This window comes from Lissotriton vulgaris, chromosome 9 (genome assembly GCF_964263255.1).
Source record: "Lissotriton vulgaris chromosome 9, aLisVul1.2, whole genome shotgun sequence".
In the NCBI taxonomy this organism is placed as follows: domain Eukaryota; kingdom Metazoa; phylum Chordata; class Amphibia; order Caudata; family Salamandridae; genus Lissotriton; species Lissotriton vulgaris.
Window position 1 is genome coordinate 904,429,397 of NC_141697.1, and position 26,552 is coordinate 904,455,948.

The 26,552-nt window shown below is 44.0% G+C and overlaps 1 protein-coding gene across 2 annotated transcripts in view; it reads left to right on the plus strand.

Moving 5' to 3' along the window:
• The window catches only part of CLIP3 (CAP-Gly domain containing linker protein 3), a 265,248-nt gene that overhangs the window by 77,018 nt on the left and 161,678 nt on the right, over positions 1-26,552 (plus strand). For both annotated transcript variants that reach the window (XR_015300039.1, XM_086938686.1), the window contains exon 2: positions 25,531-25,685. Coding sequence is in view for 1 of the 2 variants with exons in the window: in XM_086938686.1 (XP_086794812.1) it covers positions 25,550-25,685 (136 nt within the window). In the remaining variant the exon portion in view is untranslated. The remainder of the gene's footprint in view (positions 1-25,530; positions 25,686-26,552) is intronic.

Genomic DNA, 26,552 nt, shown 5'->3' on the forward strand with positions numbered 1-26,552 from the left:
CCTTACCCCTGAGTCCCTGTGTACTCCTATAATGTAAAAAAAAAACCAGCCCATTTAAAACCTCTTACTACCAGGGTACAGTTCGATGCCTAGTAGCTTTTGTTGCATTGGTTTATCTTCAAGAATCCTCATTATCGCCATCCTCATTGGGATCCACTGCATGAAGGTCCTCTGATCTCTTGAGAGTGGAGGGATTATTCTTTCCTTACAGTACATGGCAGCAGTCACAACAAAGGGCAGTACTGGAGAGCTGACTAGGGATCGGGTCACCTTGTGATCCATGCTTTTAACATTTGGCAGCATGGGACCACCAGTTCCCCAGTGTACAATGACCGCTTCTTCTGCCAAGATTTGTCTAGTTTGGTCCCAAGGCTCTGAATGGAAGTAAGGAGGTAGACACAGTGCAGGAGTACTCAGCTGCAGGTAAACTCAGACTACCTGCTATGCCTACCCTACCTCCTCCTGTCATTTAGGGCCTCATTAGGATTGATCTTGTATCTGACCCAGTGTTACCACGTCCACCTCACAATTAGTGAGCATCAATAAGTTCAGGATGGAAGGTAATTACCAGGAATTAAGAGGTATTTCCTCAGGGTACCCTCAGAAATTGGAATTTACAGGGCACTCAGGAATACCCCACTTTGATGTCTGAGGCAATTCCCCATTCCCCCCGCAACCCTCCCCCCAAGATTTTCACCAGAATAGTTTGCCTGCTTTTTTGGCAAAGTGCTAGGTAAAAAACATTACCTTTATCAGTTTCATGGTGGTTCAAAATAGCCCCATACTCTACATTCAATGGGCCTCATTTATGAGTTTTTGACGTAGGGCAGTGCTGCAAGGAATCTTGCTGTGCTGCCTTACGTCAAAACAAAAGGGCAGGAATGCGCTGTATCTATGTGATACGGCGCATTTGTGTCCTTTCCTCAGTGCTGGCGCATAATGGGATGCCGTGCACCAACACAGGCACCATTGCACCATGGTGCAAGGATGCCTGCATTGTTGGGCTGATGGATTTTGTGCAGGAAAGGACACCTTCCCACACAAAATCAATCAATTCAGGCCATTTCCTTTTTCTATGTGTGATGCAGCACACATAGAAAAAGGAAAGCAAAAGGAGAAATTAAAACATTTCTCCATGTTACGCCCCTTTCACACAGTTTTCTATATGAAAGGGGCAAATATTTATAAGGCCATGAAAATCCACTTAAATTGCCTTTACGTGGCCTTATATATATGCGTAGCACATTGCGCCCCCAGAACGTCTAAAAAGGGATGTTCTGGCAGCGCAAAAGTGCCGGTAGGGCCTCATAAATGAGGCTCAATATTCCCAATGCCTTCAACCATGGTAGAACAGGTTGATCATCACTGTAAGGCATTCGTGAACATAATATGTAGTATATTATACGTATCCAGTAAACCTTGAGACATGAGAGCTTGTTGTGTACCATTTTAGGACCCTATTGTAATTTTCCCGATTCATGCCCTTATATAGGTATAAAACACTACATCCTTATATAGGCATAGAAATCATAACCATATTTGGCCTTAGCTCATGCAGTCCAAATACGGCAGGGATACTTCCACTAGTTCTGAAAATCTACAACGATTTCTTGGAAAACTCGGCTTCAGCACCTAAGGACTTCCCTTGCTCGAGAACTGACTTGTCCAAGAACTCATGGAGTTTTCAAAGAACTGAGACTCTTTTATGATGTTATTATGTCCACCTTTACGTCAAACTCAGCAACTTCAAGGTATAAATATGCCCACACTTGCCTTAGCAAACACACAGTGGTTTGGAGCAGTTCGACTATCTACTTGCCCGACGCATCCTGCTACAGCAAGTGCCGAAGGAAGCCGACCCTCCAGCAGACGCACTAAGAGAGACGCTGTCTTTTCTCTTGCAGAGAAATCTAGCTCCAGTGTTTCCAAGCTACCCTTGCGGGTTGTTGGGAAATCGAGTCCTGAGCCTGACCTTCTTCATTCTAACCAAGGTACAGAGCTGATTAGACCCTAAGAGAAATCTTGGACAGATTCTTGGCGAAAGAATACTATATTTATGCTACACCTCACTTACTTCTTCCCTCGTATTAAGCTTAGGTTAGGTACATTGGGGTAGGCGTATTTTAGAAGCACCAGTTGAGTACTTTTAGCCTCTGTTAATTATGTATGTATTTGTTTATGGTTTAGGAACCATACAATGCTCTTACAGTATTATTTTATTCTACTCTTTCTACTGTATGCATTATATTTTGCAACCAGTTTTACGATTGTAGAAGTTAATTTCTTATGCCTGAGAAAGAAGACTGTTCAATGAATCCTTTTATTGAAAATGCCAGTCTATCTATTTTCTCGGCACCTCTGGTGAAACGAAGCATGCACGATTGACTGCGTGAAATATCTGTCTATTGTTTCCACGACTCTGAAGATCAGTTTTATCTTGGGGAAACAAAGTTGTCATGTTTATGCGGTTGTCAGAAACTAATCCCTTCTTGTTTATACGAGAACGTTTCTAGTGATCTCTGAGCTAGCTGGCACTCACAAATTAAGTCTAGTTATTCGATAGAGACCTAGTAGACATCAGTCCTACGTCTAATCTATAGGATATATTATTCCAATGCGCAGAGCCTATTGGGAATATAGGAACTCGATGCAATGACTGCATTGCCAAACTTTCATAAGCTTTATGTTGTGCAAAGAAACACCCTTCTCAGGCACACATGCATGTGACAGCTGTTGCAAAGGTACACAACAGTACAGTCTAAGCCATCATGCACAAATCCGATATCGGCCAACACAGTAGCAATCTTGCATTTTTTCCATTTTGTATCAGGACTGTGATGGGCCCGAGATAATGTTAAATACGGCGCGTTCCTATCTTTTCCCAATCACGCAGCGCAGCGCTGGGCTGCGTGATTTGTTTTATTATGATGCCTCCTTGTCCTTAATTTCGGGCAAGAGGAAAGCAGCACAGTAAGTCCTACGGGATGATATGTCCTTGTCTACTGTCAACTGATTCCACGCAGCCAACTGCCGTTCCAATGGGAATGATTTGGTAAATTTTGCGTTCATCACATTTCCAAGAAAAGACAGTTGCCTTTGTCCAGAAGTGGCGATATAATAGTAGTTTAGATGAGTGATTCTAACTGAAAGAATGAAATGCATGTATTTAATTATTGTAAAGTTTTGTTTAGCGACGCTTGTCCTAAAGAAAAAGTATGGGAATTGCCTTTAAAGTCCGTTATTGAGTGCAAAATTGATGCCCCTATGTAATATTTTGTTATGAGCTAACCATGCATTCTGTAAGAGCGACAACCTGAAAAATAAATCAATGGTTTGGTTTTGATCTCAAGGCGGGATTCAAGGCATTCCAGTCCAGGATCTGAGGAACTTGGGCCCCACTGATCTATTAAGAGTGAGGAAACACGCAAAATGCATGGAAATATGGCAATTCCAGGACTATCCAAATAGACGAAGGGCGGGAACCAATGTGTCCAAAATCTGGGAATCCATAGGGCAACCACATATCTTAATATGATCAGCTCAGATTCTTTAATGTTAAGATACAGTCAAGTGCTGTCTACAGACTGACAGGCATTTTTTTAAATCTGTTTGTTATCATTAATTAAAGACATACATTTGCATAGCTTTAATGACTTGTAACACACTCATAAAAAGTGTGCAGAAAATTCCTGAGTTATCCAAGTCTGTATAAACGTGTCAAGGACTTTGGGGTAAAGTCGCCACCGATAGTATTAGTTAGATCGGAACTTTACGCAAATAGATACCCACAGCCTCAATATAAGAAGGATGATTTGACCCAGGGGCCCAGATTCTGTTCAGCCCTATGAAAAATAATTAAAACAAAGTCAACAAAAAGAAGGACAAACAAAAACATCTCTCTGCAAATCCATATTATACAATTAATAGAACGGGAAGGGGCAGTTAGTCTGAAGCGCCCTCCTATTGATCCCAACAAGTTCTTCCTTTGCAAATTTTTCAGGATTACCAAAGACAAACAATTTCATGCCAAAGGGATGCAGTAGGATGTTGCATTTGGGACTTCAGCTCCCCGGTATGCAATACAACTTTCAGGCATAGCCTATAGTCTCACGTCCGCTTGCCAACTATCAGATGGAGGTGGCTATACACCTCATTGCAAATATCAAGGCTACATCAATAAATGTGTTATTTATCAGTTCTTTTCTGATTTAGATCTTGGAAAATTCCCCGGGAGACAAACGTCAGAGGTGTGCAGTCAATGTCTGTTAAGTACTTATTCTAACGAACACGTAAATCTTATTCACAGCCGCAGCCCGTGCAGGTACGAGCGGTTGGGCGGTGGTGCCGACTGGGGGATGGGGGGGGGGGGGGGGATTTCGACAGACGATAACAAGGGAAAATTAATTTTCCCTCGTCATCGTCAGTCGAAATCAAACCTCTCCAGCTGGCTCCACCGCTCTTACCTGCACGGGCCGCGGCTGCTTATCCAAAACATTTGCACTGAGACATACAACCTTACCATGTGAAAAACAATTTGCATCAGGATAGTCACACGTAAGATTTTAATTTGGAACAATACGCTTTGTCTATGACTGACTGTCCCAATGGGGAGAGAACCTACCTGAACAAAGATACATCAGTCCATTATACTTAACAAAGGCGTGCACCTGCATTGTCAGTGTTTTCCAAACGTTTAGCCAGAAAGACAAGAATTGAAGATTTGATTTGATGATCGCATATTTGAAGATGTTTGTATGCACTCTCCGTTTCCATGGATACAATTGCCATAGTCACAAAAATGTCATATCTGCTTCCAAGTTGTCCAGAACTTTTTCAAAGAATCTAGTACTAAGGGATGTAATATGGAATGTCCTGAGGACACTCCATCAGCACCCTACTCGTCTTCAACAACCTACGCCTCACTCACAAGTTGCTATTTGCCCTTAAGGAAGAACACACATTTCAAAAGCCTGTTCACGTAATCTGACTTTACTTCACATTTCCAGATGCTACCTGTGACTTCTAGGCCAGATACCACTGTGCAGTTCAGGGACTCTGACCATGGAAGGCACTCAAGTTTATGCAAATCACCTCACCATCATGTGGAAATGAAAGAACACATCTTCTTACTCACAAAGTTAGAATTCATTTAATTATAAATGGTGTCTGTTCTGAGCATATTGTGGTTTAAAGTGCCCTCCTCCCGATATTAACTAATTTTGATAATGATGGATTCAGTTTCTACTCTTGCACTATGCATATCTCCTTAACCCCTTCCACGCTGATGACGAGCTGGGCTCGTCATGGCGTAGCCTCCTCGCACGCTGATGACGAGCCCAGCTCGTCACGTAAAGTGCGTTTTCGCAAAACCCAGCGTGCGAGCGGAATTCCGCTAGCGCGCATGGTGTTAACCACATACTCAACTATCTGCTGGCCCACAGATGTGTCTCCAGAGGCTTTTTAAATTTAGTGACATTTTGGATCATTGTTTATACAATGAAAATCGTAATATGTAAACTCTTGTGTAATGTATTATGTTATAAATGTTTATGTACTATGCATTCTGGATCCTGGATCTTCTCTCACGCTGAGTCTGGTTGACTTTGTGACCTTTAACATCAATGGTTTCTTTGTGTGTTTCTGTTGTTGTTTGTTGTTAATAGATCAAGGTGTTATGGACTGTAAGGGATATGGCCTTACAGAATGGTTTAGACAAGCAAACAGATGTCAGGGGTTGGGAGATGCCAACTCTATATTAGGAATTGGTAATTAAACCTGGTTCTGAGTATTGAACCAATTTACCTGGTGGAGTGTGTTGATCCTAGAGCAGAATAGGACTTCAAGATTAAGGGCCCCCGGCAAATGGAGGTGACCCACCCCATTAAACAAAGGGACTCCACTCTTTCCATGTGCCACTTATAATCTCGGTTATGAACCAACAATCTTGACATCAGTCATGTCAAAGTTTAAATTGACTTAGATGCTATTCATCCAATTTTTTCTTATAAGCTAAATGTCCAGGTAGGAATCATTTATAGTGTCAATTTAACATTCAACAGTGTCATAACTATGATCACAAAATTGAGGAACCGTAGGGTTTCAGTAACAGCCAACATTGAGTAGTATCAAAAATATATTTATTCTTTTTAATTTGTATATTACAACTTGATCCACGAATCAGAAGTTCTATCACGGAGAAGACATCCGGACTCCTTAGAGCCGGCGTCTTTCAAGCAACCAAGATTGTTAGCGGCCGCCAGATAACGACCTGTGAGGCGTTTCTGGTTGTTGGTTTTACAATATACAGTACACAGATACCCCTGTGCAACCTTTTGTCCTGAAGATGGTCCTCTGGATCTTTTTGACCTACATGGACCGAAACGTCGACGCCTAACACCGTTTACATAATTACATTGTATAATTCACGTCAAATAATAACTTGTGAATTAGGCTGCATATGTAACAACGTGCATGTGGTCCTTCATTGTGTCCACACTTTGTGGTAAAGGTGTTTATATTCCACCATATGATTTGTGATATATGTTTTTGGTGGTTTAATGTTGCCGGACTTCTGATTCGTGGATCAAGTTGTAATATACAAAAAAGTTTATAATTGAAAATTAAAAAGAATAAATATATTTTTGATACTACTCAATGTTGGCTGTTACTGAAACCCTACGGTTCCTCAATTTTGTGATCATAGTTATGACACTGTTGAATGTTAAATTGACACTATAAATGATTCCTACCTGGACATTTAGCTTATAAGATTTATATTACCCAGTCCCGGTGGGATTATTGGGTGGCTCTGTTCTAATACTATTCATCCAATTTGTCACTTCAGATATGTATTCAGGTAGTTGAGAAAGCACGGTATCTGAGTCTGGCAAATAGCAGACATACATCTACATACTTCATTTATTAATTTATGAATTGATTTCTTATTGTGCTTTGTTATCCAAAGTGCTTCACAAAACATGCATGACAGTACACAACATACTAGGGGGCAGATGTATTAATATGTTGCGCAACGCAGCGTAGCATAGCGCAGCAAGTCACCTTGCTGCGCTGCGTAAAACGAAAAGGGCAGGATTGCGCCATCATTCCTGTCCTTTACTTGCACTGGCGCACAGTGTGCTGCCTAGCGCCAACGCAGGCACCCTTGCGCCAAACCCAGACACCCTTGCACCAAGGTGCAGGGATGCCTGTGTTTCAGACTGGATTGTTTTTGTGCAGGAAGGGGCTCCTTACTGCTCAAAAACAATTGTCGGAGGCATTTTCCTCTTTCTATGCGTGCTGCAGAATGCAGCACAGGTAGGCAGAGAAAAAAACAAGAAGAAATAAACACCTGGAGCGGCGAAGCATTTTGACACATTCTCAGGTCTACCAGTAATTGTAAATCTGGCAATGTGCCAAAATCCATGGGCGGATGTGTGGGATCACCCACGCTTCACCCATGGTAAGGCTCTCTGGTACAAAGTAACGCAACACCGCAATTTGTTCTGCTATTGCGTTACTCTAAATCTATCAAGCCACGCAGGACCATGCTAAGTGGCCTTGCGTGGCTTGATAAATCTGACTGAGTAGTTGCATCATAACCCTTGTGTCCACTTTTGGGGCATAATGGCGACGCAACTTGTTAATAAATCTACCCCATGGTACACAACTTTAATAAAAGCTCTGTCCTGATTGCATGATGACGGTTGTGAGACTAAACCACACATGTGATTACAACGTATGCCGTTCCCATGCAGGCTGAACCACGCAAGTCTTTACCATGCATATGCCTTTACCACACATGCCTTTACAATGCAATATGCATTGTTAAGGCATGTATGGCAAAGTCATGCGTGTGGTTAAGACTTTTCAGATATCCCATTCCCTGTCCCCGTTCTGAGCCCTAAAACAACCCCAAGCCCCTGCCCTGAGACCTAAAACCAACCCCTTCCCCCTAGTACTAAAAACTTGCCTGCCCCCCTAAGCCCTAAAAAGTGTACCCTGATCCCTGCCATCCACCCTGTGCCCTAAAACAGCCCCCCAAGTCCCTGCCCTGATACCTAAAACTACACTCCTCCCTTCTGAAATCCAACTCTATCCCACCAAGCCCTAAAAACATTCCTTTCCCCCAAGCCCTAAAAACTACCCGACCCCCCGAGCCCTAAAATCTTCCCTGACCTTACCCTAAGCCCTAAAAACTACATACCACCTTTGAGCCCTAAATCCTATCCAGATCCCCCATAGCCCAAAAAACTTCCTGACCCCCCTGCCTTGAAAACAACCCAGACCCCCCTTTCCCTGAAAACAACTCCGAGCCCCCAGCCCTGAAAACACCCCACCAGGCCTCCGCCCCACTTACCTTGCGGCATCCTCTCCCAATCCTTCCCGCTTCCACCCATTCCGGCAGCTAGACTGCGTACTGCCTTAACCACGCCTATGCGTGGTTAAGGCAAGCGTAGTAGTGCTTGAGTTGTAGGGACGCGCGTGGCTCTGCCATCACTGTTCCGTCCGTTTCCCCATGGTGACACATAGTGTTGACTTAATTTTTTGAAGCTGGTAAGTGAGCGGATTAAATTGATAGAAAGTCAAAATAAATTCTATAAATTGGAAGATAATAAATGGTGTACCAGGAGGATGGGGCACAACAACAAGAAGCAGTGACAAAGAAAGCAGAGAACGAGAGGGAGTATCTAGAGAAACATAGGATCAAAGATATGGTGAAGCCAGGTAATTAAGTTTCTTGATCGCAATGCTCAAGAGCGCAAAATGTAGATTATACATAGAAAGGTAGCCAGCCAACCTAGCAGGATAGAAGGTGAATACAAGCATTTTGAATAGCTTGAAGGGACTCAATGGAGTATTTAGTAAGGCCAACATAAAATGCTATCAACATACTGATTATATAACATTATTGAGAACCGGAAAAGTCCTAGGCTTAGACACCATCCTTCCATTTCTGATCTAACTCTACGTCAGACTGATAGACTCTGCAGCTGAATGCAGGTTCCAGGCTGTTATCTTGACTGGGAGAGTCACCAGGTTGTAGAATGAGGGTATCCTTGTCGCTCCCTTTTCAACACAAATCTCTGGTCCATACCCAACATGTACACACATATTCATCTAGGATAGTGCATATGAAAAGGGAGGGTTGTATGACACAATACCCTCCCTCAAAATACTGAGCAACAAATTTATCATGTCCATGATACTAACCCTTGCAATACTGTCACTGTAAGTGTAGATTTACAATTATTACATTCACACTGACAATATTTTGGAAGTCAATATTATGTTTTTGATATATCTGTAGGAATACATAATGACCATAACTATGTGGAGCAACACCCAAAAGAGACTATTTGCAGAATTGCTTAAGTCTGTTCTGGCAGATTGCGTTAAGGAAACAAATTGTCCACAGCAGGCTTTTGAAAAGGGCATTGAGCAATAATCTATATTAGTGTCTGAAAAACCAGACAGAGAAATATGTGCAAATCAGGTAGAGTGCACTATAGCTGGCTTTTATTGATCTGAGAATTGTCAAGTCAATCAATAAAACACTGCGATGGGTTAAGTTAAGGACACAGCGCACTCACAGGCATGCTGCCATGAGCACTCCCCGTGCAGGCAGGTAGGAGCAGATTCAATTTACGATATGCAATACGTGTTCAACCGCGTGACAACCGCGTGAAGTGGGAGATAAAAGTCCTTCAATTGGTTGCAGAAATAGTCAGTTTAAAGGATGTCTTCATACCTGCAATGGGCGTTTATCTTTATCAAGGAGGTATTAAAGGAAAAACTATAGAATACATACATTTTTATTTTAAAGAATGTGTTAATTTTTCAGTTTTACTGTTGTTGAAATACATTCATAGTTTTATACTGTACAATGTTTATAAATGAATAACAAACTTTGTAGCCAACCAGATTCTAATAATTGAATTGACTTGGATGGACTGTCTCCCATTGGTGTTGTTTTGCCTGCATCAGTGAGGTGAACCAATATTAAAATTTGTATATGTTATGCTAATTTAAAGTCCCACAGTTGGTGGCGTATGAAGCATGCTTGTTTACACTTGACATTTCCCTAAGATGCCACTATTTTTCATGGACACGAGTGTGTAATTTGCGTAGGTTTTTGAAGATGGCGGGCACCAGCAGTCAGTTTTGGGGTCAAGACACATTCTTCATCAATTGCTTTCATCGAGACCAAGACAGGAACGTAGAAAAGGGAGAAAGAAGGAAGAAGAGAAAGACAGGAAAACAGTGACAAAGGGTGAAAGCATAGAAGCAAAAGAATCTACAAGAGTGGGACAAAGGTACAGAGTGTAGGGTGGTGCAAGTAAAAGACATGAGGTGGAATCAAAAGTAAACAGAGTTGATGTTTGGCAAACTCGCCATTTAGCAGTGCACGCATTGTGCTCTCAAAAAGCATTTTGGGTCCCTGCACTTATTTGTTCATAAATTAGAGTCCGGTCAGTGAGAGCAAAGCATGCATTGTTTGTAATTCCACCTCAAACATACAAGTGGAAACCACAATCTTACTGACATCTACTCCACCTAACATATGATGCTGTACATGTTCCTCACATGAGAAACCTCCCTTCTTTATGCTTTTCCAATGATGACCTCTGCGGGGGTTAGGGTCATGAGGAATTGCTCACAATATATATTTCTTCATTTCCCTCAGATTCCTTCTCTATTATTTAAACAAGCATTGGCAATGCCAATAAGTCTGGTTTTAAAGGAATGTTGTTTGGTAATGTGAAGATTTAGAAGTAGATAGTATGGGAATGGATATGCATTTGTGTGGAAGCAAGGAACTTTTGAATAATTTTGGTGTAGGTTAAAAGGTCAGGTGGCAGTTGCATTGTGAAGTCACACCTTAAAATCTATGTAGGTTAATGACTACCCTCCTTCTGTCTGTGCTGCTGCCAGAGAAATACATCATAAATGATCTAGTTATCTAAGATACTTTAATAGGATTACAGTGGCATGTGTGCACCGCTGAAAATTCAAGCTCAGGCATCTGGATAAATAAACAAAATGATCACAGCTGTGTGGAAGGCAAGCACTGTTTTTGTGGAAGCACAAAACCTCTGCCCAATCCAGTGGTGGGCAATAGCTGGGGAAATTGGGGGGGGGAGGGGGGGTGATCAGCACGGGGGGTGGGGGAAGAATAAAGAAAATAGAAGCTTACCTGCAGTCTGACGTCTGCTGCCTAGCTGCCTCTTCAGATGATGTCCACGCACAGTAGCAGCTGCTACTGGAAGGGGGTGGTGAGGCGTGGGGGGGGGGGGTTAATTAACAAAACCAAAAAAATTACCTTAGAACGGCCGGCCAGCCGCTGCCTCCCCTGGGTCCTCTATCTTCCTGCAGCAAGCACCTGGCACACAGGCTCCCCTGAGCCAATCACATCGCTGCAGTGCAGCGTTGTGATTGGTCTGAGCGCCGTGGGTCAGCGCTCAGACTCGAAAAGGGAGTCTGTGCATGTTCCTCACCAGGCTGTGTAATTCAGCCTGGTAGGAACATGCAAAGTGTACATGGACTGTTTTTTGTCTGCCCAAGAGGACTGGCTAAACAGTTCATGTGCACTTTGGAAGTGCAAACCACTCCTCCCCTGCTCTGGCCAGTACCGCTCCAAATTGCACGCAGGCTGCATGCAATATGAAAAATAAAATGACAATAACAATATGTTATTGTCATTTTATTTTTCCTTTTTGCGCAGTGGGGCAATGCTCCTCCACCTTAGCGGGCAAGCCGCCACTGTCCACACAGGCTCTCAGAGTCCGCTGCGCCAATCCAGACACTACTCTCATGTTGGTATTACCCAGCATGAGAGAAGCGAAGGGATTGGGCAGAGCGGTCTGGTTCCACACTCCAGCAGGGACTGGGAGCCTGCTGATATCTCCAAGCAATAGCCTGGAGATATCCAAGCGCACATGTCAGTTTGGCCATCCTAAGACGGCCGGCCAAACCTACATGTGAACTGACAGTGCCCTGAGCCCACCACTCCTCCTGCTCTTAATGGACCCACCCTCAAGACTCTGCGGCGGCTCTGGAGTAGAATACAATAATAACAAAGCAGTTTTATTAACTGCTTTTTTATCATTTCATTTCATATGCGTCTGTTGGTTCCAGCAGTGGGGCGCTGCTCCTCCGCCATATCAGAGGAGCAGCCCTGGCCCAATGAAAACATGTAGTGCTGGCCCCCAACACGTAGGTGGATCCAACGCCCCTCTCTTGGTGATTCCGACATAATTGCCTGACGACAGCAGTGCTGTCAAGCCAGACCATACAAATAAATAATTGAAGCCCTCCCACATGTATTCTTCGTTTGGCCTTTCTTGCCAACCTTCCCCAATGGCCAGGACATCTGCCTTCTGTGAGCAAACAGGGAGTAGGTGTTGGTCTTGCAGTGACATGAGTCAGAGCCAAGCACTGCAGGGATATGCTGTCTTTTGCATGTCTATACGGAATCCAGAGAGAAAAGAGAGAAGGTGGATATGCACAGTACTGCCCGTCATTTCAATGGATCCCCCTATTCTGGACAAGGGATGGAAAGTGCGGAAGACTTTGATTAGTCATCTGCCATTCCAATATCTAATCTGGGTCTCTTAGGAATTGAATACTGGTTTGTGTATAATGGTTTCCTATGTAAGCCATGAGCAACAAAAGTGTAGACTACCTCATATGCAAGCAAGCAATTTGACACAATCATTAAGAATATAATGAGAGAATGATCTCAATATATTAAATAAAAAAGTTTACTCTGCGCATACTACTTGAAGCAGACAATTCATGATCAGATAACAGTTTACCGAATCAAAGTTATTGACTAATAAACTTCATAGCAAATACCCAAAGTCACAAATAGTTACTGCAATTTCTTTTTGTAAACTTTTTTATTGAGATCCAAAACATAATTACAATATGTCAATTTGCACCAGTGAATGAATATAGTACATGCACAAGCCATCAATAAATGCAACATACAAATCCAAGACATAATACACATTATAAAAGAGAATGGACTAGCAAATAAAAGAGCCCCCATGAAGTAAAACCATACAATAAAATTAATGCTTCTAGTGTTCAATTATGATAGAAAAAAGTGCAGAGTTGAGATGTGCAAAATAGCGATATGACAATGAAATCATCTACTTTATCCCTTATATCCTGAATTATAATAAGTCAAGAAACCCTTGCCACAGTTTCTCAACCTTCTTGATCCTCCCAGAACGCATTGCATATAGCCGTTCCCTATTTGTAACTAGCTGCAATTTTTAAATCCACTCCTTACTGTTGGAATCTGGTGTGATCGCCATTTTTGGAGCAGGAGGGATCTAGCCACCGCCATTGCGATATAAACAAATGTTACCGATGTATTGCTTAGGCTGAAAGATGGGTCATATCACAAAGCCTTCAACTAAATACTCGGAACCAGCCTAACTTGCCATTCAGACTCCAAGAATAGGAATATTTAATTCCAAAACCCCTGCACAAGAGGGCACTGACCGATAATATATGAGTCCAGTGGGCTGCCGGACGGTTAGGCGGGGAAACAGATGCTCGGCAAGTTAAGGTTAACTTGTGTGAGAAATTGTGGGGTTCTGTATAATAGCCATTTACTGAAAAATAGCATCTAGTGCCAATTGGCCCCACTTAACACACTGAAGTTAAGTTTATTAATTTCATCCCACATGTTAGCTATTAATTCTAGACCTTCATATTTTCCCTATTTTTTTATTACCTTCTCTGCAAAATCCGGGATTTTAATAGGGGCCAGCAGTTGTCCCACTCTCCAGGATTTTTATCTTTATCGTCCTCGAATAATACAAAAATAATGTTTTTACTATGGTTTATAAGGCCCAATTGCAACGTACTTAAGACCGTGTATATTATTCGATGCAAGCCCCAAAAGGAGAAAATCATTTGGGAATAGCTTGTGGATTTCGAAATAAAGTCTGATATTTTTGGGGACCCTGCTTTTGCCGTCCTTGGAACTATTTCTTATGTCAATTTCTATAACAACTTGTGAGAGGGGTGTTGCATCATGAATATAAGGAATAGCATATCTGCTAAAATAAATCCCTGCATTTTTGAAAGACACAGCATGCACATATAGAGTAATTTATTGGGAGATTTCACAATTTCTGACACATTGCCTATCTGATATTCCAGAGAAATCAACTCCATAAAGTGATCCAAAAATATTCATGTGTGGGGCTTTGCTTGAAACCTAGACATATACTGAGCAAAGTAAGCGAAATAGTAATCCCTGAGATTAGGGAGCGCCAGCCCACCTTTCTCGAGTTCCTCATATAAAAATAAATACTTACTGCAATGAAAAGAAAGTAAAACCATGGATCATCAATAGCCATGCAAATTACAGTCATCTGTGCAACCACCGAACCACTGTAGTAAGAATCCAAGCCTGCGGCAAAGCCTCCTTCATGTTTCTACAAATTTAATTAACTCTCTTCTTAACGCGGCGTAACAAATCCAATTATTTTTCAACATCCATTATCCAATACCAGCGGATTACTTGTTTATCACTCAAACATCTTCATCCATCCATATCTGCAGTAATGGACAGTTCAGAGCCACATTCATATAGGAGAAGACTGACTCAGGAACCAGCCGCCCACATTTTATTATCTGTAAATCCTGTAAATCCTGTGCAAGGGTGCCTGCGTTGGAGCTAAATGCCCTTTCACTTTGCGCTGGTGCCGTTTCTGCAGCCTAGTGCCAATACAGGCACTCTTGCACAATGGTGCAAGGATGCCTGTGTTGTCGGCAGAATTGTTTTAGTTTAAGAAGGGGCACTTTCCTGCACAAAAACAACCCCAGGAGACTTTTTCCTCTTTAACCCCTCCCCTGCTGATGACGGAACCGCTCCGTCATCAGCCGCGGTGGCGCTGTGCTGATGACGGAGCGGTTCCGTCATGGCCCGCCCGACGCGCCTGCGCCTGCGCTGGGCGTTCTATTGAGCGGGCGGGGCCATGACGGAACCGCTCCATCATAAGCACAGCGCAACTGACGGTGGTGACGGAGCGGTTCCATCACCAGCATGCGCCCGCCGCATTTCCGCCCCGCCCCTTAGCACTGCGGCGGAATAGCTGCCGCAGTGAAGGCGTTAAATGTGCGTTGCAAAATGCAGTATACATAGAAAGAGGAAACAACAAGGAGAAATAAAGTTATTATTCTCGGTGCACCTCCCCTGAGGAGGCGTAAGGTTTTGGCGCATCTCCGGGTTTACATGATCTTGTAAGTCTGGGGAAGCATCAAAATCCATGGGTGTTGCATTGGAAACACCCACCGCAATGCGCATGGAAGGCCTCCCTAGCGCAGAGTAAGGCAACACAGCGGTTTGGTCTGCCTTACCTTCCTCCATATCTATGAGGCTGTTCACAGCCATGCAAAGTGACTTGGCGTGGCCTCATTAATATGATTTTGTGGTTTGCCCCACCGGAGCATCACACAAAGTAATGCCACGGCAGCGCAAGGGGCTCATAAATATGCAGCTAAATCACCTCTTCTGCCATAATGCTCTCCTGCTAACTCACGGCCTTCGGCATGCAGTGTACCAGGCGGAACACCTTGAAAATTCACTGACCAATATCTACAAGGGCTGAGTGTTCTATTTATTTTGCATGAGCCAAGTGCTTCCCTATAGATATTATGTTTTGCAGATCGCTGTAATTTCACAGTGGTACATTAACAGTGGCACAATAACAGTAGGTCCCTCAAGAACTATTATAATTGTTTTGAAAACTTTGTTTACTTAAAGTTGGCTACTACACTCTGCTGTGTGTTTTTTTTATCGCTATAGCATGCTTCAATGGTAAATGTTCACCCAACAAGAGCTCAGAAACTTGGGGGCATATTTACAAGCCACTAGCGCAACCGAAGTGCACTTTTTTTTATGTTTGATGCTCCTGTGGCGCTGTGTGCTGTGCTGGCCCATATTTTCAAGATCACGCAAAGCCACTTTGCATGGCTTTACACAGCCTTGTAAATATGGCCCTCTTTCATTCAGCACTCTGCGTCATGGGTGTTGCTGTGGGTGTTCCCATGTAACACCCATGGCTTTTTGACACTGCCCCAGATTTACAAGGATTCGTAAATCTGTGGCATTTCCAAAAACTAACGCCGTTCCAGGGGAGGTGGTAAAGTGTCACAACCAGGTGAAAGACTTTTATTTCTTCTCGTTTTTTGCTCGATCTATGTGTGCTGCGTTTGAAGCACACATAAAAGAAGTTTAACACCTTTAATGATGTTTTTGTGCAGGAAGATGCCCCTTCCTACACAAACGCAATCATCCCTGCAAGCGTGCCTGCATTGGTGCACGGCTGCAGTTTGTGTGCCGGCGCAGAGGAGAGCACAGGGGTGCGCCATATTCTTGTAAATATGGTGCATCCCTCCATTTTTTAAACTACGCAGCACAGCAAAATCACTTGGAGCACAGCCCTGCGCCATTTCCTTGTAAATACGCCCCTTGATATCTACTTCATGTTTGCACGTGTCTTGAGGTGCTTATTTGTGACTAGTTTGGAGGTTCTAGGGTCCTCATTTATGAAGACCTTGCACCACTGGTGCGTCACTTTCTTCCATTTTAAAAGTGACACACCGGTGGCGCAAGGCCTTCATAAATAAGGCCCTAGATTGTTTCCAAAACGTTGATTCCAAATTGGGTGAAACACACGTAAGGGTGAAATATACAGAAGTATTGGATGGAAACCACTTTTCTCTAGAAGAATGTAAGCCCATTGTAACACATGAGTTAGGATTATGGGCCAAATACGCCGGACACTATTGCTATCCATGGCAAGTAGAAATACAATTAGTGCAGAAGTGCAAGATGCCTTTTTAGGACCTTAAAAAATGGTCAGAACTGAAGTGCTAATCTGAACGAGGGCGGTTGTGTCTCACAGGGTTCTATGGTATTCATCACTTGTGCTAAAAGGCTTAGGAAATCAGACAGAGCTGTCCCTGTAGTGTAATGACTGTGGCGTTGATAAGCAGCTCAGTAAGCAACCTCCAGGCATGCTACTGTGAGGAATGAGCTTATCAGTTTGTCAGCCAGAGGTGGCCACATGGGTGCAGCAGTATTAAATGAAACTCAGTACAGATTAGAACTGATTACTGTGAGGACTTACGTTAGAGCTGCATTCGGGTATACAGTAGAGTGGCTAAGAAACCTTGGGAGGATTGGGGGGGTTCCTCCCCTTTGCTACAGTTATTTCATCTTCCACTGTTTTTGGTTTCTGTCATTTATTTTATATGGAACTGTCTGTCTCTCTTGGCTCTGGATGGTCCTTGCATTGCTCTTGCTCTTGGGTTTTGTTCCCGCTTCTTCTCGACGTTGCTTCTTTCTCTGTTGCACTTAGGCCAATTTATGTGACTTGTTTTTTAGCTTTCTTCCATCCTCTACCACTATTGTCAATTGTTGTTCCATTTTGTATTGCTCTATTCCTCCTCCATCGTTCCATTTCATTTTCACTTCTCCTCCAGTCTCATACTTCTTTGCTTCTCTGTCTTGCTCACTTCTAATTTCTTTTCCCCACACATTGGTGCATTCACATTCCAGCAATCCTCTCTCTCTGTTAGTCAGAGATGATCATGTTCTCTTTTCATGGCTTCCAGTAAATCACGGGTTGAACAGGAGATTCCATGTGTTTCTGTTCCTCCATTGGATAGTGAGTCAAGCAGGAGACTTTAGGTGTGTTGACTTGTTAAATGAGCTGATAGGGTACAGTAGTTAAAGAAGTGATCACACTGTCTAAAGAGGGAGGTGGATAATTCGAAACCTTTGTGAAGCGAACTATTGGAGCACTGCGGAGGCTCTTACCTGCCTGATTGACGCCACAGGATTGCTTTAAGGGGAGAACTCTACAACTTGCAGGACCCGCTGCGCGGGTCCCGCTGCGCCCAGTGATACTGAGGGGCTCGTGAGAGGAGCGGACTACCCCCAGGACTTTATCCACACCGGCAGGGCTGCGAGCAGCCTAGCAGGGACTCCATTGCCCAGGAGTCCCTGCGTGTCACACCTGTGGCCGCTCTCCCTGCCGGCCACGCCCCCGTGGGCTTAACAGAGCACCATTCGGATCAAACGAGTGGGAAACCTTTGTGAAGCGAACTATTGGAGCACTGCGGAGGCTCTTACCTGCCTGATTGACGCCACAGGATTGCTTTAAGGGGAGAACTCTACAACTTGCAGGACCCGCTGCGCGGGTCCCGCTGCGCCCAGTGATACTGAGGGGCTCGTGAGAGGAGCGGACTACCCCCAGGACTTTATCCACACCGGCAGGGCTGCGAGCAGCCTAGCAGGGACTCCATTGCCCAGGAGTCCCTGCGTGTCACACCTGTGGCCGCTCTCCCTGCCGGCCACGCCCCAGTGTGCTTAACAGAGCACCATTCGGATCAAACGAGTGGGAAACCTTTGTGAAGCGAACTATTGGAGCACTGCGGAGGCTCTTACCTGCCTGATTGACGCCACAGGATTGCTTTAAGGGGAGAACTCTACAACTTGCAGGACCCGCTGCGTGGGTCCCGCTGCGCCCAGTGATACTGAGGGGCTCGTGAGAGGAGCGGACTACCCCCAGGACTTTATCCACACCGGCAGGGCTGCGAGCAGCCTAGCAGGGACTCCATTGCCCAGGAGTCCCTGCGTGTCACACCTGTGGTCGCTCTCCGTGCCGGCCACACCCCCTGCCTCAGCCCTATTTCAAGAAACTCATTTCCGCTGCGCGGGAGCGAGCGGGAGCGACCGGGGCGAAGACCGGGCAAAGAGCGGGCCGTTCGAGGACCGGAGAGACTGGGCTGGGCCACTTCACTTACATCAGGTACTACCTTACATCTTTCCTTGGACATATTATTCTTTTATCACTCTTTGGGTGACCCTGGGACATATTGCGCATCATGAGCAAGATGGAGACTAGGAGTAAAGCTAGCCTGGCAGCCAACGCCCCTACTACAACTGCCCCAAAACAAGGCAAAATTGAGGATTATTTTCTGAAGGCCGGTTCCCTTTTGATAGACGATATTACCCTCCTGGAAAGACGAATTTCGCAGGAAATAGAATGGGTTAGCAGGTCATCGATGGGGGTTATAGAAATGTCGAAAACACCTGAGGATAGACGGATCACAGATCAATCACAGCTCGGTGCATGTGGGGGGCACACCAAACAACCAGTATAGATCTTTCCCAAGGAACACTAAAGTGATCTAGATGACATGAGCCTTCTGTCCCTCCCCCTAACGCAAATTACCCAACCACCAAACACTACAGAAGTGAGGGAGGATACTGATTTAATTACTTCAAGCCCCACATCTTTGAGGGAAGAACTTACCACAACGACAGCTAACACTCCAAAACTATTAGGGGCATCTAGCGTAGACCGAGGGCGAAGGGAGGGTGCAATACAAAAGAAGAAAACTGGGAAACAGAGTAGCAAGGAAAAGAAGGGAAAGAAAACGAAGCAAAATGCGGGGTCAACACATAACACAACTAGAACAGATTACAATATCCAAGAAAGAACACCACCGGTGATATTAATTGACCCACATCAGGAACCGCCCAGTGATACCCTCACTGATCTGTCACCTTCTCCCCTAGAACATAATCCCGAATCATCAGAAGAGGATATAACATTAGCGGATATTGGTCACCTCCTTAAGTCAATTATAAGTCCCTTGGAAGCTCGCCTGATAAAAATGGAGGCAAGGCTAATCAAAATTGAGAAGACCGCCCTAAAAGTTATGGATGGTTGGAAAGCGGGAACCCCTCGCTCCATATCCCCCTCTACTGACCCAAAACACAACAACACCTTGGGTCCCCCTAAAATTGTAAAAGCTACTGAGACAGGAACAACAACGGTAGCGGGAGCTAAAAATACTAAATCAAATAGCAATCAACCATCAAAACTAAAAGCTAATATGGCAATTCCACTGACTTCAGGAGGGGCTACTAATAAACAACCCAGTGCTATGCAACAACAATCACCAATAGTAATAGACAATAAGCAGTTAAATGTGCAACACACAAGTCCCCCAAAATCCCAGCTGAATACTAACCAAAATGCACCTGATCCAAAAAACTTAATAACAAAACCACCAAGAACAGTCACAGTCAATCTCCCACCAGAGGTAGGGCCATATACTGCTATCTTAATTGGGGTCCCAGAACTGAAAACAGACTCGTATGAGACAGGGGAGTCATTAAAAAACAAGGTAATTAATTGGCTCTCAACACATAGGCCGCTCCCTAGAGGCAAGACCAGCGATATTCGCATGGCAAGAAGAGTCTTGTGGGTCGGGAAGAGACCTAAAACAATTAGTGGTGACTGCATACTAGTGAGTTTCAAAGAACCAGGTACAGTCCAATTCATCTGTGGTTCTTTCCTGGAGGATGAAGGGAGCACTATTCACCCAGTCCCCCTCTCGTACTTTTATCCACCTAGCGACCACCCAAACAAGACACAGAGGAGAGGATACCATCAGGACCTAATGGGAAACTGGGAGGGAAATCATGAAAGGAGGAGAATCCACTATGATCACGCACGACCACCCCCTATCTACCCTCCTACACTGAGCGATCCCCAGGGATGGGAAACTGTACAGAGAAGAGGAAAGGGATGGGGGTACCACGATAGAGAGGAGCCATGGCCACCTAGGTTTTATCAGCCTCCATTTCTATCACTGTCCAACCGCTACGACTGTCTAGAAATGGTGGACTGACAGCTGGCCTCTGCAGCAGGGGCAAAAGAGAGTTCAGCAGGCACTGACCAGGGCAACCAAGTCTCCCTTACTTTTAGGGAGGAGGAACTCAGCACTGGGCTTCCAGACCGACACTATGAGTCAAACAAAAGGGAAAATATTTTAGAAGCCCCGCTATTCGAGGAAGTTCAAATAGATAGCGCCCTTTGCCCAGTCCAAACTACCTCAAGGGTTGGTCAAGTTGGGATACAGATCACCCCTCAAATCCTTAAATTTCTTTCCTGGAACGTAGCTGGCCTCAGTAATAAAATAGATTCGGAGTCTTGGGCCAAGCTAATACACCCAAAAAGTGTTTGTCTCTTTCAAGAGACTTGGACAAGGGAAGAGACATCATTTAGGGGATTTCAGACTTTTTCAATCCCCGCTCTATGGGGTGGGAGAGGACGTCCATCCGGAGGACTGGCAACCTGGGTTGCTTCAGACCTAGGATGTATAGCCCCAAGATACCCAGCAGATTCGGCAGACATACTGGCAGTACTACTCGAATGGCCAGGTCCTTTTAAATTATTAGTTATAAACATCTATTCTAGACCAGTTCAAATAGCGGCCACTTCTAAAACTATAGAGTCACTGTCGTCCATTCTAGAAACCATCCCTGGGGATATGTCCTACCTAATAGGGGGGGGGACTTCAACTCGCATTTTGAGCCATTACCTGGCCTACTCGATGGACCCTCCCTCGAGGAGGATTCAAGTTGGCAGGTCCCCCAAACTGAAGCACCCCCTCCCAGAGCTTGGACCCCATTGGCCGTCCAAATAAATTCATTAAATCTCTCCTACGGTTTGAGAGCCTGTAACGGCCGCACTAGATCTGACATACCATCTAAATGTACATTTAACAAAGCAGGGAGGCAAACCAGACTGGATTACTTCCTGGTACAAATGCAGGCATGGAAAAGGGTACTGGATTTTAAAATAATAGATAGATACGACAGTGACCATAACGCCCTGGAGCTAGAGTATGCCATCCCTCCTCTGGGGGAGACTGAGCCATGTGCCCAGGAATTGATAGGAGGACACCTCCTGGAGAACAATCGCAGGCGGATGAGATGGGAAAAGCTCGCCTCCAGCAATGAGAAGTTAGCCGCCCTTTATGCTGGGATTATCCCTATTCTTGACGAGGCTTTTGACTTATGGTGCCTTGACTCCATAAAAGACATTAGCGAGAATTTAGGTCAGTTACATCTAAACTTAACCAAGAAGCTTAGAGCTGATTTTTTAAGCACAGGACGACCAAGAGGGCAGGGTTTAGCCAAAAACACATGGCACAACACCACTTGTAGACTGGCAAAGCGAGACCTCTTGTCCACTATAAAGGAAGGAGGCTCGAGGGAGGAAATTTGCCTTAAAAGGAGGCCCTATAGATCACTCATAGCCAATGCCAGAATAGAGTGGGATGTCCAGCATTGGGAGAATCTATCGGAGTCCCTAGTTGAAAGGGACTCCCGTAGATTCTGGAGAATTATAAACCATGGAAGTGGGGATCTCCCCTCAGCTGTGGAACCAAACATTGCTGCAAGCGTTTGGCAGGACCATTTCCAGAAGCTATATTCCTCTGACAATGAGGAGTTGGCAACAATACCACCCTCTACCCACAACACGCACATTTCTGTCCCTTTTACCATCAAAGACATAAAGGTGGCAATAGCGGGGCTGTCCTTTGGAAAGGCCCCGGGCCTCAACGGGGTGCCGGGTGACCTCTTCAAACAAGAACCTGGGGTCTGGGCACCCTATTTGATGGTATTATTCAATGCAGTGCTGGGGGGGATGAGAATACCGGACACTTGGCTGGGAGCAGAGGTGGTCCCGATTTTTAAAAAGGGGTCGCCCCTGCACCCAGCCAACTATCGTCCAATCAGCCTCATTGATGTGACCCAAAAACTGTTCGGCAGACTAATCCTTGATAGGCTCCAAAGCTGGATGGACGAGGCTGACATTTTAAGCCCTCTTCAGGCGGGTTTTAGGAGAGGAGTCTCAACAGTCGATCAGATACTTAGACTTAACATCCTGTACTGGAAGACGACACACTTAGAAGGGGGGTCACTGTATGCGGTCTTTGTAGATCTCCGTGCCGCCTTCGACCTGGTCCCTCGGGCCAGGTTGTGGGCGGTATTGGAGGATCTGGGTGTTCCCGGTGATATACTTCACATCTTAATTAGGCTACATACAGACAATTACGCCCGTGTAAGATATTGAAAGGGCGGCAGGCTGACAGATAGGTTCCCTGTACAACGTGGGGTAAGGCAGGGATGTGTGTTGGCGCCGACCCTGTTCTGTCTATTCACTAATGGGGTAATAGAATACCTGAGCAAGATCCCTAACGTCGATGCTCCACAGCTAAACAACAGCAGGGTGCCAGCGATCATGTTCGCGGATGACACCCTGCTGCTGTCAAAAACACCAATGGGGCTGCAGAGAGTCTTGGATGGGTTCTTGGAGTTTTGCAACGAAAGGGGATTAGAAATAAACCCTTCCAAGACGAAATTCATGATTCTACGCAAAAAACCCAAAAGTTGCCCAAATCCCCGTCTGGGAGCTGTATCTCTAGACAGAGTCCACGTAATTGAATATCTGGGCATAACACTTAACCAGACTCTGACCTGGAAGCAACACAAAACAAAGGCAACTTTAAAATTAATTCAGAGAGCGGGTGCTATTTCTAGAATTGCCAATAAATCCTATCTTCGACCTTTGGCACCGGCAATACATATTTATAAAGCTCAAGCTAGAGGAGGCATCGCCTATGGGGCAGAGTTATGGGGACACACACCGCTACAGACTATACAGGTCGCTGAAAACAACTTTATAAGACAGCTAGCGGCTCTTCCATCGAGTAGCCCCCTTCTCCCCTTAAGAATGGACTTGGCATTGCGCCCAATCACTGAAGAACTGGGCCTAAAACCCCTGACTTACTGGAGACGTCTGTGGAGCAGCCAGGATTTGGGACACTATAGAAGCGAATTACAGGAGCTCCTTAGGTCAATACATGTGTCCAAAATCCCTTGGCTGAAGTACATTAGGGACATGTGCACAACACTCGGAATTCCAGAGCTGTGGTGTAATCCGGAAGTAGCGTCCACAAGGCTTCCAAGGAAAGAACTCTCCAGACTGTTTTATAATTTTATGCTCCAGAGAGTTCTGGGTTCAATCCGGGAAGGATCTTTAAGTGACACTTTCATCAAAGCAAAAGATTCTTATAGACCGGAGTATGTTTTGGATGCCATGTCCCCTGTGCATGTAAGAAAGATTTTCTTGCAATGGAGATATGGCTCGCTACCATTGAGGGCCTTTACTAAATCCTGGAACGGCAACTTGGAGTCGGCCAACTGTCCAGCATGTAATTACAAGCTGGAAAGTGATCTACATGTGGTATTATTCTGCAGAGCCTACAGTAAAATTAGGAGCTATTGGCTGGTCCCATACTTAAAGAACTTGGGTTTCCGAACTTATGCCCCAGCTTACAGAGTGCTCAAAACAGACTTAACAATAACAGCTCCAACTGTCTTTGCCATGGCGAAATTCTTGACGGCAATGTGGAGAGTACGCGCAAGAATTATAAAAGCCTCCAATGCGGCACCTTCTATGAACATTTAACTCTTTCACTTTTTAGATTGTAACAATGGACTTTTTAAAAAAACATTCAAATACTGAACTAATTTTTACATGTTTTACGGTGTGTTTATGTGTCTATCTTTTATGATCTGAAATGATCGAAATAAAGATTATTTGAATTGAATTGAATTGGATCTGGTCGTGGGCACCTCAGTAAATGCTCGATTGATTAACTAATTCATATATTATCAGAATTACAGAAATGAGCTGTATGAAGGCTATTTATAATTGGGAACTATAGTAGATGTTCTGTTGACAATGTTTATAGTTACTGGCGCATCAAAATATTGAATAAGAGTACTTTAATAATGCATGGTCCTGATGAAGGAGACTCATAACTTGAAGAGAGTCCGAAACATTAACATTACTTCCCTAGTGAGATGAAAATTGCTATGGATGAATCATGTTTATAACATTACACTGAATGAATAATGAATTCAGATTGGCCACTATGACCAGAGCAGACATTTCGCCCACTGCATTTTCTAGAGATCTGTAATCAAAAAGGCATGACAGATATGATTTTTCCATGCAATAAGTAATTATGTACTTATTATAGAAAATATTGGTGTGAATAATATTGAATCAACATATTTGTAACACTTGTTCCATGTTGTTGTGGTACATGTGAGTTGAAGTTTGCAATGAACACTCTGAAAGATGTCCTCTGGGGTATAGAAATAGGATTTAGTGGTCAATAAAATGGCAAAGATAATCTTTAGAATATTGGATTTTTTTAATTGACACTGTTCACCAGTATGGAAAACACACTTAATGAGGTACCAAAGCGAACTGTACCAGAAAATCCGGGACATGCCACATGCACAACTACTTTGCATGATCTTCTTCCACATTTTAGCTCTCAACGTTGAATGAGTTTGGTGTTGAGTTCCTCCTGCTGATGTACCCTCCTGTTCCTCATAGCCTTCAAATCTATGATTTATATTATGCTATGTTATAATTAGTACATTTAATATAAATTGTTTAGTTCATTGTTTGTGATCCATGACATTATATATGTGGTGTATTCTTTTCTGACCAATCATACTCAATATATGGACCACCATCTTTCTTGAGGACATACATTGTCTTATTTCTAATACGCATATCTTTAGCCTGACAATCCATTCTTCATTTCTGGCAGGAAGGAGACTCCTGGAACCATGACGAAAGAAGATGTGCTTGATCCTCAGTCGGAGGATGAACACAGGCCTCTAGATTTCCAGAGCTCTCTCCTCGAGAGGAGGAAGAAACCAATGGTTCATCCGGCCGCGCCAGCTCCACTGCCTAAGGATTATGGTAACCCAATTCTCATATTAGCATTATACAAAGTGTAGGATCCACTCCTTATGAGCCATCTTGAAATAACTGTGCAACAACGAAATAATATGGTGGTACTACAATACACTCAATACACTTTATACAATCATAGTCACTGTGTGTCAGTTGGCGCCTTAGAGATTTACAGGAGCAAGGTTTGCATTCTTACTTTCTTTGGGCAGCCTGTGAGAATTTCAACAAAACAACTATTACAACCCCCCATATAAAAATCCTCAGTCTCCTGACCCCTCATTTCACAATGTTCCAAGATTATACTAAAGTGGACATATTTTGGTTTTGGACATTTTAGTGCAGATTTGTCACACTTGGCCAGGTTTATAAGCAATCACAAAATATTTTTTTCTGTAGCTATATGCAGTACTGGTATGTAGGCCTATCAAATTGAACTAGGAACAAGGCATGGATACCATGACCTGTGCACAGTACAGTCTAGTACCTGTGCAGAGTTTAGGCTTAAAATGGGACAGTAATTAGTGTCATCTCACCCTAGGTTTGAGAGAACATTTTACTGCAGTTTGTGGATCTCAGAAAATGGAGGGTAGATCAAAATAATATTTATTTCCAATCAGAGTTTCAACTTTTATTCAAATTCTGTAAGGTTCAAATAAAATTTCAACCAAACAGCTATGAATTTCTTTGCCTCACATTTTGCCACATTTCTCAGAAACCAATGGAGAGATTTATACTAAATCACAACAAGGCCACTGAAGGCAGTTGGCTATGTCTTCCTGACACGTTTGGTGTTGTTCTGTCTATTTTACTTGTGAAAACACACAGACACCAACACCCACACAAACTTGCTGGTCCTCACAGAGAAGGTGTTTG